At 37.5% G+C, this 15,535-nt stretch overlaps 1 protein-coding gene across 2 annotated transcripts in view; it reads right to left on the reverse strand.

The window, feature by feature from the left end:
• Window positions 1–758: 758 nt before the first annotated feature.
• The window catches only part of GHR (growth hormone receptor), a 140,918-nt gene continuing 126,141 nt past the window's right edge, over window positions 759–15,535 (reverse strand). For both annotated transcript variants that reach the window (XM_067316739.1, XM_067316738.1), the window contains exons 5-10: window positions 15,159–15,319; window positions 13,916–14,094; window positions 8,842–9,013; window positions 6,560–6,650; window positions 3,853–3,922; window positions 759–3,590 (exon numbers count right to left, since the gene is read on the reverse strand). In XM_067316739.1, coding sequence (XP_067172840.1) covers window positions 2,619–3,590; window positions 3,853–3,922; window positions 6,560–6,650; window positions 8,842–9,013; window positions 13,916–14,094; window positions 15,159–15,319 — 1,645 coding nt within the window. In that variant the 3' untranslated portion in view covers window positions 759–2,618. The remainder of the gene's footprint in view (window positions 3,591–3,852; window positions 3,923–6,559; window positions 6,651–8,841; window positions 9,014–13,915; window positions 14,095–15,158; window positions 15,320–15,535) is intronic.

Raw genomic sequence — 15,535 nt, forward strand, 5'->3', positions numbered from 1 at the left:
GTATCCTTCCATGGGGGATTCATGCAGTTGCCAAAACATGGGCCTCTGCCAAGATTTAGGCTGACAGATAAGACAGAATCTACAAGAGACCTGTGCTGTTCTGGACCAGCAGCTGGAAGCCAGGCTGCATACCCTAAATGATACTGGACTTGTGTGTGTAGGCAACTGAATCATATCCTGATTCCCTTGGGAGGGAAGGGTTTACCCTTATCTGGTTGGATTCTTCCAACAGCTCCCTTGATTTCAGTCAATAAAGAAGATGGGCAGTAGTGCATTACTGAGTTACATGCTAAGAGACATTCAACATACAGCAGTTTTCATAGAGACACTCATTTTCAGAGTTCATATACTGCTAGGACAGATTCCCTTTATTGCTGTAAGTAACTAATGAGATTTGTCAGAATATCTGATTTGTGGATTCAGCTGTAGGTGCAAATTTTGAACTAGTACAGCTTACTTATTTGCAACCACAGGCTGTTCCCACAAAAGGTAAACTGGGCTGCTAAATCAGTAACACATCTTGGGCAGTTCTGGGTATAGCATGCCCTATCTCTGTCTGTAAATTTAGGTCTGTGCTTCTATTTTTAGCTATATACATCTCAGTCAGTGAAAATATGGATCCCAGTTGGCCTTGCTTCTATACAAAGCAAGCTACAATCTACTTTATTCAATGAGAAATACTTGATTTCTCCTGATAAAATCTCTGCAGTCCATAAAAATTTAATTATCTGCAATAAAACACATTGTACCAGGACAGATCAAAGACAATACATTTATTAAACTGAGAAAAACAAACAAAACACTGACATAAGGAAAGTTAAATACAAACTGAAAGACACAAATCTTCTGACCAGCGTATAATGGCTTGTGTGACCAGTAAAGTACCAAAATGACATTCTGAGTTTGATTGAGGTATTTATCTATTTTTGGCAATAGAAACAGAGTAAGAAATTTCTTCCAAACACACACATAGGCATTAATTGTATTAGTGTCTATCATCTATGAAATTTTATATGAAACTAAATAATGTAGCTGTTAGAAAAATATAGCAGCAAATTAGCAGAATATCTAATGCACATTTACCATAAAGTCCGTGCTAAACTAAAAATCCCTCCCAATAGTTGGGCCCGGTCCTGTAGCCCTTGGTCACAGAGAGCATCAGTGAATTCAGTGGGAGACATCATGAGCAACAGCTGCATTCGCTGCACTTCATAAACTTCTGTTCAGGTTAAGAGAAAGGAAATGAACATCCCTATTTGCTTTCTAAGTAGTACTTCCGCTACGATGGAACTATGGCCTGCTAAGTTAACCTCTGAAGCACTAACAGTTCTTTGCAAAGCTCTGTAAAGTTCCTAATATACTTAAGAACAAAAAGCTTCCCCACTGAGTTTTGTTTTTCTCTCCTTTCCGTCTGAAAGCCTGCCTAAATGCAGTCAGAGGAGAGATGCTGCCAGGCTGCAAAAGAGAGAAACTTTTGAACAATACTGTATTCAATTCCCTTGTTCCATTGAAGTTATTTAATCCCAGTATAGCTTCAAAAATGAACTGCTGGCCAGATCCTGAAGTCCTTATTTTATCTGTTTAATCAATACTTTATGTGGCACAAATTAATGACTGTAGTGATAGCTTTGGCTGTAAGAGGGCTTCAGAACTTGGTCAAATGTGAAAAGATTATGCTGCTAAATCACTAGAGCTTATTCATGTGTGTTTCAAAATTGTTCAATGAAAGTGTAGTTCTACACTGTTAAATATTGTGGTCAACAAAAACTTGCTTATAAAAAAGTATATTATTAGTATTAACCAGGATCTGATGAAGCAGAAAATATCATTTGCCCAAATATTCTGTATATTTTAAAGTTTTCTACAAAACTTTGAATTTAATGTATATTTCTATATTAGTTACTGTAAGAAAGTAATAGGATCAGTCACTGTAAGTTCCTACAATATTTCAAAATTTCTCTAGGTTTCTTTGGAGGTACAAAATGGCTCTGTAAAAAAATCTATTCTTTTTTCTTTTTGCTGCAAACAAAACTTTTATAAAACAGAAAATACTTTTCTAAGATTGCAGCAATTGCATTGTTTAGATGGGTCATCATAATTAAACTACAGAGTGTAGTGTAATATAAAACATTTATGTTTTTATGACTAAAATATTAAAATATATTTTATTAATTTATATAAATCAAAATAAATGTGTTCTTTATTCAAACTGCTTTTGTTTTTTCACCTGTATGTTCAGTTCCCAATTACTGATATAAAGATCTCTGCCAACAGAATGATTTTTATTAAATTCTTAGACTTTAAACCGCCTGATTTTTAGCTTTATCAAAAAACATGTTTTACTGTACATTAAACATAGTAATTTCAATGCTTAGTATCACAAAAATCAACACCCACAATAACAAGACAGTCACTGCTAGTAAAACAGTCTCAAGACAAATTCATAGATAATATTTACAGAACACAATAGGAATATTTTGATGAATATTTTATGTTTCAACATTTCAGATAAAATTATAACAACCACAAGAAACTTTTAAACTTCATTTTGGTTTCAGCATACAAGCTCAAGCTGACTCTCTGCCATGAAATACTGCATACACCTAGTCAAAGAAGAGCTATGGCATGATTTTGTTCAGTTGGTCTGTGCTCACATAGCCACAAGATATGTTAAATTCTTTGTCTGGCACAGGCAGCGCAGTTGCATTGAGCACAAGGCCTTGGGGAGAGTGAACTATATGAATAGAAGTATAGTCTGGGACAGGCATCTCCGAAATGGGGGTTTCTATTGCCGCACCTCCAAGATTGACACCAGTAGTGGTAAGGCTCTCTGTGGTGAAGTAAGCGTCCTCGTTACAGCTTTGCTCCTGAACATGTGGCTCATCCTCTTCGTGTGAAGTCACAGCAATACATTTTTTCACATCTGCCTCACAGAAGTAGGCACTGTCCACGGTGAAGTTTTGTTCTGCGCAGCCTTCACACTCCGCTCTCCCCACCTTGGATTTCTGCCCGGGTGAGAGTACAACACTGCCTGCTGGAGTAATATCACTCACTTGCGCATAAAAGTCAGTATTTGTCGTACAGTTCTGGTTACTTAGCTGGGTATGGACCGACGGACTAGCTGATTTAACGCTGTCAGCAAAAGGTGGCCACGACTCATTATTTTCACACTGAACTTTAGCATTTTTAGTATTAGGCTCTTGGGTATCTGTGTCTAGGATTAGACTGGGAAGTAACTTGTTATCTTTCCTATCAAGGCACAAGAGATCCTCTTCTTTCTCAGTTATCTTTTTGAACTGGTCAGTATCAGAGATGGCATCACACGTGTCACTAGCACTGAAGTCTGTCTCTGGAATATCTGGTTCACAACAACTGGCCCGTCCAGAATCATCATCCTTCGCCCCCAGGCAACTGTGTGATTTCAGATGATCATCAGTTAGGAGCCTGTCGGTATCCGAACCTCTGTTCTTTTCATCAGGGTCCTCTATGTCCAGCTCAATAAACTCAACCCACAAGTCGTCATTGTATAGCTGTGTCTTGTAGCTGTCGTGGCTGGCTAAGATGGAGTTCACTTCATCTAACTTTCCTTTCTATAAAGCAAGAAAAAATGAAGGTTATAAAGGAACAAGCGAAAATGTTTGTGCTTTTTAAGATGTTAACTTAAGGAAAGATAACTGTAGCTGATGTAATAATTTCAAGGTGTGTTCTTCTGTACTTTATGAAAAACAATTTTATGGCAACTCGCCTCATTTCATAATTTCTTTCTACAAAACTGTTCTGCCTGGGAGAACAATTGTCACCTGGTACTACTGCAACGATTGCCACTCTGAAGATTTCAGAGCATAACATTACCTTTAGGAGATCGGGGTCAATCCCTTTAATCTTTGGAACTGGCACAGGAGGAAAAATCAGCATTTTTAACCTGGGAAAAAAAAGATGGTTTTTAATTTGAAATGGTCCTTTTTGAGGAGTTCAGAAATACGGGAGTTTTACATTGCATTTTATACTTATTTACTTCAAAACTGAAATGCTTTAGGATTCAGTTTAAAATAATGATAAGGAGAAGGATTGTTTTCTTTCATTCCAAATAAAAAACAAGCTTTTTGCAGTCGTCCTTGTTGAAATCACACACATTTATGGTGGACTCCATTCTGGACTCCAGTCTTTGATAATTTAATGCTCTATAAAAGGAGAGTAAATTCCTAGAGCATTGTCAATAGTTTTCATTTTTACATAATTTGCAAAGGAACCTAATACAATTCTAAGTGTTCAGCATGACTTTCCTAAAGTTTTTTTTAGGGACAAAGTAGTCTTGCAGAAGGGCAATAAATGCAAGTAAGGGAACAGAAAAAGGGGGACTTGGTGAAAGGCAGTGAATTACTTTAGAACTAATAAACAAAACAACTGAAACACAACTGCAAAAATTTAGGCTAATGTTTTGCCATCTCTGTGATCCTTCTGTCTTCCCAATTATTAATGTAATAAGTAATTTATAATAACAGCAGTCTGGGTTTTATCCTTGTAGAGAAAGAACTAGTCACTTTCTAATGCATGATTACTTACTACAGAAATAGGTATTATTCTAGTCCTTCATAAAGCAAGTAAATTCAAATTATTTGAGGACAAAAAATCCAAATAGAAAGATGATTTTCCATTAATAATAATCCAATAATAGTGGGTCATGCCTATCTCCTCCATTTTACCTCCTTGCTTCTTTTGCAAATGGATGAACTGTACTTCCCAAAAGGCAAATCCCGCATTCTCTTTACACTGCATCGCTTGCCTATTTGAGAAGGTGAGTAAACTATGAGAATAGAAGATCCAAATCCAAATATTAGTTTTGCTGTATTTTTAGTGACCTTGGCGAGGCCCAGGAAGGATCTGAGGAGTCTTAAGAAGTGCTAGAGAGAGATTTAGCACCTTCTGCTTAACTATGGAAGGCCCAAATTCCCCAGGTGTTTTGTTTTTTTGGCAGGCACTGCCCAGTAAGTTAGAATGACAGCCAAAAACCCCGTAACTTTCTGCCTAATCCCTGGAGGGGTTGTGCTTGCTGTGCACTGGCCATGCTCTCAGAGCAGCTACAGCACTGAGCACTGCATCTAATAAAACAGCTGAAAATTTCTACCACTCACTGCCTAGAGAGATCATTCAGGAGGGAGAACTAGGCTCAGTTCCTTTCTTATCCTCAGATAGTTCAAACCTGCATCTCTCAACTCTAAAGAGAATGAGCTAACCACTAAGGATAGGGCATCTGTCCTAGGGAGCCTCGTTTGGATCTTGTGAGGTCAGAGTGGAGGCAAATATGAATTGGTATTTGGCATCCTGCAGCTACAGGAGGAAACTGAACCTTGATATTTTGCATTATGGGAAATCTATGCAGTCTGCTCCTCTACAGAAGTTCCTACTCACACCACCACAAGGAGAGGGTAAAGGCTAAAAGGCCAGAAAAACTTTCCAGATAAAGGGCCCTCAGTGGAGGAAAGCTTCCTCCAATAATCATGATTAACATCTAAGATATGAAGCAGCTGTGATCAGATATGCTTCAGCCCTCAGGATTTTCTGTGACCAAGACCATTTTCTGTGACCACTACTTGCTCAGTGTACTGACTTTAGTTAGCTCCAGGTCCTACACGTGAGTTGCTCTCTCCCCATTCTGACACATCTAGATTTTCTCATGCATTGTGTCAGGAGTCTTGATGTTAGCTCCAGATCGGGATGCTATTACAGGGAGTGGCTGCCTAAAAGTTAAGCAATGCCAAAGCTTAGAGCTGCCTGCCTAAATTATTTTTTTAGAGCTAGCTCAAACTGCACCCATTGCTCCATCTTGCTTTCATTTCAATGATTTGCTGTCACGCTGGTATGTGAAAAACACCTCAATGTTCATTTTCAGAGTGTATATATAAGACCACTGACATGCATGGGGGATTGACCATGATATTGCTCCATAATCTAGGACGGTACTGCCATGACATCCAAACTGAATTAATTCTGCCAAAACCCATCCTTGAACACACATTTTAGGCAACAAATTCACTTTGAAACCATTATGTCATTTTTATAAATGACACAATCCTGAGCTTTGTTTTGTTTTAGTCATGTTATTTATAGGAGCAGCAATCTGTCCATAGCGACCAAATACTGCCTTATGACTCAAGCTCTTTCCCTTGGCTCAGTGAAGAAATAGTCAGTGATCGGCTGAATAGTCTAAGAACAACAAATATACTGACATATGTTTGTGTGAAATTTTTGAACAATAAGTGTGTAAAATAGTATTCACAAAATTTGAACAGACTAAAAACCCAACCCCATTCAAAGCCTAAGTAAATTAGCCAAATAAATACTGTGCTATGAAATGCTCTGCAATCCAAAAGGAACAGGAGCTGTCGATCAGACTCCCACTGCTCAAGGCCCAGTGCTTATAAATGCCAGCATCCATGTAGCTTAAGAGGATGGGAAACAATCCCCAAAATAGTTTCTAGTCCCCCAAATTTAAAAAAATTGAAGCACCCTATTTTTTAAACTACAAGTAAAGAAAACCTGACAGATAAAAACTCCCTACCTTGGTTGTTTGGACAACAGGACTAAGATCACTGTTACAGCCAGCCCACATGCTCCAAAGATGACAACTAAGAACCAGGGAAACTCAATTTCTGAAACAACAGAACAAAAACTTATTAGCAGGAATCTGCATCTCTGTTGCATCTTTAATTTCAACCTTCTCTTCTGCTGCCCAAGGATTCCAAAGCCATAAAAACTGATATGGGAATTTCTGGTTACTTAAATGTGAAAATTTTGTATTAAACAAACAAAAATACCCTTTTAGTCTCAATAGTTTCCATATTGCATTTGTGAGTCTACTTAGACTCCTTGCAAAAACAGACTGAGCTTTTTAATATAAACAAAATCCTAGCAGAGACAACATAAGAAGCAAAAACAGTCATGAGAGGAACATCCTGCCTGCTTGGAACATGCCAGTAGTCGTGACAGCATATAATGCTGCAGACCATGTTGCTGCTTCTGTCAGCCAAAACTCAGTGAACACTATTTATCGTGTGTAACTCTACTAAATCATAGGCAAACCATCCCTCTGTCACAGAAACTAAAACATGGCTGTGTCATAACACTACTCTTTAAATGGTGGAATATTAATTATGTTATGAGCAGTGTCAAATGCAAAAAAAAAAAGATTTCTTTTCCTCTTTGTATTTACATTGCAGATCGTTACAAGGAGAGAACTTAGCTGACTGATAAAAGTGGTTTGGTAGGAATAAAGAACAATGCTGATAAATGAAATATTTTCTCTCTTAAATACTGGCAATTCCATCATACTCAAGATGGCACTGTAGAAAATACAAAGTATACTAAAATTTCTTCTGGCTGTAGCCTTAGATTCTTCTCATTTGTTGCCAATGTTAAGTTTTCCAAACAAACTTCACTTATTTTTGTGGCCAAGAAATACTGGACAGGGAGCTTTAGAGTTCTATATATGAATATAAATATGTGGCCTTTCGGAAAAAAAAAATATTTTCAGGCGCTGGTTTTAGCCCTCTGTTCACAGCTTAGATTTTGACTGGACATGTTTTGAAGCATGAGTATTTAAAGTTTTACATGGATAGGCCTATGTTAGACAGGTCCCTATTTTGATCGAGGAGAAGCAGTAACTCCTTTTCATGTCAGTGAGAGCTGTGAATACCCTGCTGCTTTGAAAAATTGGAAGAGTACATTAAAATTTAAATGCTTAACTTTTAACACTGAAAATTTCAAGTTTAATTCTATGTTCCTAAAGGTGAAGTACCAAACAAGCAAAAATAAATTTTGCCACACCACAGTATGCTGTCTCAATTTTCTTGTGCAGAATTTCCAACCTAGTCCTAATCCAGCAACTCAATACATGGAGGGGAAATCATCCACCAAATCAGATCACTGCTGCTGTGTGAGACATATAGATAGCTGGGTTGTAGTGACTGAGGAAAACTGTACAAGTATGACAACTTAGATTTTCATAGTATTTTCATTTTGTTCATATGAAAACTGTGACAACTTAATTCAAATTGATTCGGAGTAACATAAATAATGCCAAGTGTTCATATGAACTAGAAAAGAAAACTATTAATATAAAAAATTTAAAAAGGGGGAATCTAGCAAGATTTTGAAAGATAAGAGTTATGTCTGGTTTTATTTAACACCTCCACTTATATTCTAGAAAACAAAATGAAACAGCCTGTTAAAAGGATTTGCTGAAGAGATCATATTTTGAAGAGTTAGTTTAGCAGCTCAGACCTGAAAATGCTTTAGAATAAGGCACTACCTCATTCTTTTAATAGAGAAAAGGTGGTGCCCAGCAGTTGTTTCTCCTTCTATCTTATTTAATAGCATTTTAAAAACAAGTACAAGCACAGAAGCAAGAATCAGGAAAACACTATCCTTGACAGTTTCAGGCAGATCAGGAAAGCACACCACAGTTCTGATAACAGACTTAGCCAGTTGTATGGAAGTGACAATTCTCTTCTTCACTTTTGGAGTGATCAGTTTACACAATGAAGTATGAGATTTGACTTTCTTTCTTTTAGGCTCTATAGTGTGGGCAACAGCAGTTATTATTTCTGATTCTTGAAGCTATCCATATTTTTGCTCTTTGAAGAGCTGGGAGTTTTGCTCGGTTTACTTGTGAACCTGTATATGAAACTTGTATACTCTCAATCTCATCAAATGAGTTTCACATATTAGATTGAATTACCAATCTATTCAGGTATAAAACATAAAAGGAAAGGAGAAATCAAAAAAAAAAGACAAAAACCACAGCAACGCTTATAAAAACTTTGCTACATTTTTCTTATTTACCTTCAGCACAATGAACAAATTCAACGCCAGTTTGAGAAAAAGATACATAAAGGATTTCACTGAACTCCCCAAATTTTTCAGAAGTACGTTGTCTTGATCGAACTCTTATCTCATAATCTCTTCCCATCTTCAGAGAGTACAGTGGAACCATTGTTGAGAGCCTGGGTTCTAACTGTAAAGACAGAATGACTGTGATTTATTTGTTTGAGTTGTACTTGCAAAATTATACTGCTTCTTGATTTCAAAAATAAGCATTTAAAGGCATTTTTGCTACTTGGAACCTTTAAGGGCACCACAAGAAGAGTTCAGAGAAAATTCACACCATTTACTTTGGACTTACTAGCCATCAGACTCTGCTGTGATTCAGGACACCAAGGTGGAGAATCCAAGTTCTCTGTAAGTCCACTCAATGAAGAAAGGCAGCTGCCCCCAGTTATATGCTGTAAGTAGGTGGTGTGAATATCTCCCAATGCTCTTATCAAGTTGTAAATCTTTTTTGCTGTTATAACACACCATTACCAACTTCACAATGCCAAAAACCTTGTTAAAATAACATGAAAGTCCTAAAACTACTGCAGTCCCCACTACAGAATCTATCTTAAGAAGGAAAGTGATTTAAAGGCCTTCTAGCCAAATTTATTACATGTCTTACAAATCTGCTTTTTTTGGGAAGACTGCATAGCTTCCAAAATCTTCAACTATATATAAATGAGATAATGCATAGAGACACCGGTAGAGCTGGGATCAGACTGTAGTTCTAAAGATTTTTACAATTAAGTATTAACTGCAGCATACTTGGATATTGCTGCATACCAAACTACATGGGAAGTCACACTGGAGGTCTTAATATGTGAAATCTCTCCTTATATTCCTCCTCTACAGAATATATTTTCTCACTCCAACAGACCAGCACAAGTATACAAAAAATAAGGAAAATGTGCACAAAATATAAACACATCTGGCAGGTGTTATATTCTACTTTTATTTCAGAATCAAGGACAATACTGGCAAAAATGATCATGAGCTAGGAGTTAAAACAGCCGGAAAACAATAGCCATTGGGGATTTAAAAGAAGCTTCAGCAATGCAATCCTACTATTACTGTACCTGCATAAACTACAACTTGAAACACATTCTGTAGGTAGCTATGATCTGTGAAGTACTTGTGATCCTTAACATCTCTAGATTGAAGTGTTTTGAGCGCTAATCAGTCAGATTTGGCAAGAGGCAGTGATCACGGACTGATCCTTTTCTCTGCCAGTAGTTCAGAGCTGGACATTGGAGAAGCATTGCTCTGCGTCACGGAAGTTATTATAGTGTGAAGCCAATCCAGTTGGAAAGTGGCAGGGAGGGAATACAATCTACACTAGCCCATGTTACTTATTTCATGCTATGAAGCCACAAAGAAATAGTACACTAAGTTTTTACACTAGGTGTTTTTACTGAGACAATTAAAGGAGATTCTTATGACAGGGATGCTAGGCCACATAAAATCTTATGTACCCCAGATAATGGTGGCCAAAGCACTTGGAAAGGGCAGTATACAGGCCAAAATGGAGACCTGGAAAATAGGAAGTATAATTACTGCAGCTGTGTAATTGAAATGAACTGAACTTGCTAGAGTTGCTAAAAAAACAGGTAATTGATTAATAGGCAGGATATCTCTAGTTCTTCAATGGACTAACAAAGGTTTACATAAGACACCTGGATGGTGCAAGATGTATAGACTGAAGAAGGTACAGCATGAACTGAATAGAACGTGCTACTAAGGAATAGCCTGTGTCATATGGATCAAATCAATTAAAAACTGTAGGAGAGACACATGATAAAAGATAACCAATAAAAACGAATGGCAGCGCATAGGAAACTCATTTAAAGTATCTGAAAGGGAGCTTGGAATCAAACTCTGGGTTGCTGGACCCTACTGCACGTGGTTTACTTAGCGCACGCTGTTATGCCCGTGACTACCACACTGTTCTGACTACGGACACGTGTGACAAATCTGGCGTCACGCTGAGCTGTGCAACTGCCCAGCCCCTGCGAGAGGGGGGGAAAACCGAGCAACTGCTTGTCAGCAGCGGGCCAGAGCCCCCGGGGCGCTGAGGGTGCCCACCGGGACAGCAGCACCCGGGGCAGAGCCTGGCCCGGGCGCCGCAGCCAGCGCAGCAACTGAACCACTGGCTTTAACTGCCCCGGCGGGAAGAAGAGCGAAACCCCACACGTTCAGAGCGCACGGGGCAGGCGCAGCGCAAGGTGCGGCGCCCCTGCAGCACAGAGCTCCCGGGGAGAGCAGGCTGTCTGCCTAGCGCAGGGCGGGGAGACGACACCGGCACCCCCAAACGGCCCGCCTGCCTCTCAGGAAGGCCCATCGGCTCAGTCACAGTGCTCTGCGGACGTAGCTATGGCCTTCGTGCTTCGCGGCCCTAAGAATACTGCACTGCGATGTAAAATTGACCTTTTCCAGCAAAAATTCAACAAGATATGAGAGCCAGCAGTGAGTCCTCCCTCATCCAGTCCTCTTCACTGAGGACTGACTTGTGATCATCGATGTCATCCCACGGCAGGTAGATTTGGGCCTGTATTTTTTTGTAAATAAATCAAAAGATCAATCCAATCTAAAATATGATAAATCCTAGAGGAAAATTAGACTTTCAAGATTTCCTGTTTTGCATACATTTTTAGGCACTTCACAGTTAGCCACTTCCCTTCTAGATCATCACTCCACTACTGTTCACATGACAAGCGAGTTTTCACACCTTCTTAGAAGAACACAACAGCCTCACAGAGACTGTACAACTGCTGCTGCTCATAACTGGCAAACTTGCACTGACATAAGCGGGGACAGACTTTCAGTCCAGTGAATGAAACGGGCGACACTTCAAGATAACAGCAGAATTTTAAAAAGTTACTTAACAAAGAGCTAGTAACAATAGCAAAAGCTTTCCAAAGTGTAAACTAGACTAAATGTGGCTCTGTCTCATGAACAGCGGCTAAACAAGGATGGGGATTTTACTGTTTTAGGAAGTTGCTCAGGAAATAATTTTGATTCTTTTAGCACTATGACTTACTGTTGCAGTACTTTATTAATTAAATAATGTTTTATCCCTCTATCAATATGTAAGTTATCTACTTTCAATTATCAAATGGATTGAGGGAAACAGGTATGATGTACATGAAAAACCAAACAGGTTCATCCCAAAGCATCTAAAATAAAATTACAAACAAGTCTGATTTGATAAGTACCATAAATTCATTTTTGTATCAGTTATATGTAGAAAGCACTATGACATAGTTAAGTAGCCAGAGATCATCCTTTGTGTATAAAACTAGTAATTTCATAATGGAAAATATAACTTTCCACTGGACATCCATCAATAGTACCTCTTTACTGCTTCAACATTCATTTTAGAAGATATCTGCAGAAAGTAACGCAAAGAGTGAAATCACGTCAATCTACTGTTGCCATTAGGAATTTTGCTATTGTCTTAGTCCAGACCAAAATTTTGTCTAGAAATTTCAGTTTTGTGTTCTAATTGATAGTTTTGCAAGGAATTATGCCATGCTGTGTAAGCTGAAAGGCATGATAATATACAATACAGCCCCAATACAACATAATCTGTGATACTATTTTCTTGAGGCAAGTACAGCATTCAGCAATTCCTTAATGGTTTTCTGACAGAAGAAAGAGTGAACTTCAAGTCTTTGCCCTCCTGAGAAGAACTATTCTCAAGGCATACTGGAATTACTGATGGTAATGGAACAAGCAAAGAGATTTATTAGGGTATTTATATGATTGATAGCTAAAGGCTTATAAAAAATCAAGACTGGGCATTTTTAAAGAGGTACCTGTATTGCCATCTTCTTTTGTAAGTCTCATACAAAACCCCTGCAGGCTTTCAAGTTGTTCTTAAGGAGCATTGATTTATTGCCTAAACTTAACCCATTAGTAGGCTTTAAAATATAGAAGGTATACAGTAAATAAATACAACCTAACTCAGTATAGAAAGAAATTCAGACAAGGAAAAAGTTATAGACATTATAGGTCCTGCCTGACTATAGACTTACTAATGAGAAATAAAACAAACAGAAAATGTTAGCATTGAAAAGGATCAGAGGTGAGAAGGGGTCGAAGGTCTTCCACAGATGAAGGCCAACAAATCAACTTGACTATAAATGTTTCAGTTGGTAAATTTGCGTTTTATAAATTAAGACAAATTCTTAACAGTGTTATCTGCTTTCCTTCTGTCAGTTAACTCAGTTCCTCTTAATAAGATGATAAAAGAAGGGTTCTACTCTGAAATGATTTTCTTATTTCATTGAACTGATGTTTAGGAAGAAGTCCCCATATCCAAATATTCTGCAACACTCTGACACTTAGCCTAGACGTTCAGGTAAGCTGGGTACAACTTCTTCCCCATAACAGGAAAACTAACTTCATGAGAAGTTAGTGATCTTCAAAAGAAAACTTAAAGATTTGGAGTATAAACATTTTATTTCTTCATGTCCTATCTTTATAGACACATTTTTCACATTGCTTTCTCGTATGAAACCTGTATGTCTTATCTATGTTGCATTGTTTGCATTTGCTTACTATATCAAATTTTAAATTATAAGTAATTTTTTTTTTAAATCTTTTGAAACCATATCCATAAATACCAGAATTTTACAGATGCCCTGGAAAATCTGGACTGACACTGTGACATTTTCCAAGAATAAAATACCTATTCCAACTATTAAAAATAGCACACACTGTTTCAAATAGCTGAGATTCAGGAAACCAATAGAGAAATATTTTATCCTTGAAAAACTTGTATATATCTGACTTACTATACTTTCTAATCTAACACAGGGATCTCAGGGTCTTTTACTATTAACCTGTGTGCCAACTATCTGGACATGAAAAGTTATGATATTTGTCAGAAAACTTCAGAAGAACACAGGTAGATTGTTTAAGACTTAAGGTATCATCTAATTAGCAATTACAAACCTGTTACTTTTCATAATAGTACAAAAGTGTTAGGGACAGAACAAGCCTGCACTGTACTACTTTTACATAACAAGTATTTGCTTCGTACCTCCTTCCATTTTGTCTCATTAACTTCTTTGTACTGCAATTCATACTCCAGAGTAATCCATCCCTTCTGAACATCTGCTGTTGGTGGTGGATCCCATCTTACTTGGATATCCCCATGGATCCCAGTCTGACTAGTATTTAGCAGAGTCCAGTTAAGGTGGACAGGGGGATCAGGTAGTACTGTTTAAACAGAGTATTTGGAATAAAACAGCCAGTTTTCAATGTGAAATGACCATTCTTGCTACACACTGCTAAATGATTTCAGGACTTAAAAAGCATATTAACCACACATTTGCTGATTAGCCTCTAATTCTATGAATTAATGACAAAGTCACTAAAGGTTTGGTAATAAGAAGGCATCCTGCCACTGGAGGCAGACATGCTCTGTGTAAATCTTATCCGAGTGACTAATAAAGACTAAGAATGTATTACCTGTTACACTGTATTTTCCAATAGCAGCTTATAAAACACTGAGATGTAAACAATTGTCCATCAAAATTTAAATTTTTAAATTTAAATTTAGAGTTCTGATTATGAATAAAAACAATAATTGCTGTTACATATTTTGTAACTACTTCAGAAATAATGTAGAAGCTCATTGATAAAGTACAGTATCTGAAAAATGACTGCACTTTTGTTGAGCTGAAGGAAAGGGAACAGGGGGAGTTCTAGTCACTTGCAGGACTAAAGTGTTAATTGCCGGTCCGTATATCACTGATCTGAGCAAACAGTAACATCCAGAAAGTTGAAGGACAGTCACAATTCGTATGGCAATAAATATAAGCTCTAGCTTAGAAATGCTAGACATGCTGATTCTGCAGACTAGTGCTGATTCAGGAACAAAAACTTATTTGGTTCCAGAACTTTGCAGAATCAAGATTTTGGGACACCGTCCTTGCTCATAAAGAACAGGGTGTGTAGCGTCCATTAGAAAGGGCCTGGAGTGACGGCAAAAACAAACTCATCTGCACACATTTGAGCAACCCTGGTATTCATAAAGAGAAACCACACATTTACTTTTATCCTTTTAGCATTCTTTCATCCTGGGCAATACGTTCTGGTGCAGATCACATTACATATGTTACAAAACCAAACCCTTTTCTATACGTTGTATTTTTTAAAACTAACCTTCAACCTCTCTCAAGAGGGAGAATTTAAATACAGTATGAATAATAAGAAAGCTTATAGAACCATACCTACTGTGGTATAAAAATATAGCGTTAAAATGCAAAATGGAAGCATACCTATTTCATCAACGCTGAAACATTTTTCATCAAATACTTCATCTTTATTGGCAAGCTTAACACAATATGGTATCCAAATAGAGGTGTAAGACGTGTTGAAATAACAGCTATTTTCTCCTGCAGTGATATAATCAGGACATTCTTTCCAGTCTTCATCATTCCTACAAAGACAATAGAAACATAATATAAATGTGAGAGAGATTTATAGATTTCATAAGATACAAATTATAGATGTTACAAAACACATTATTGCTAAGTCATAAGTTGTATGGAAGTGAGAAATACATGTCAATATTTATTGTGATTTACAATGAAGCCAAACCATTATCCAAGCTACCTGCATAGATGTGTCTAGGTTCTCATGTACTGTTAGTGGC

Source organism: Apteryx mantelli, chromosome Z, assembly GCF_036417845.1.
Source record: "Apteryx mantelli isolate bAptMan1 chromosome Z, bAptMan1.hap1, whole genome shotgun sequence".
NCBI classification, from domain to species: domain Eukaryota; kingdom Metazoa; phylum Chordata; class Aves; order Apterygiformes; family Apterygidae; genus Apteryx; species Apteryx mantelli.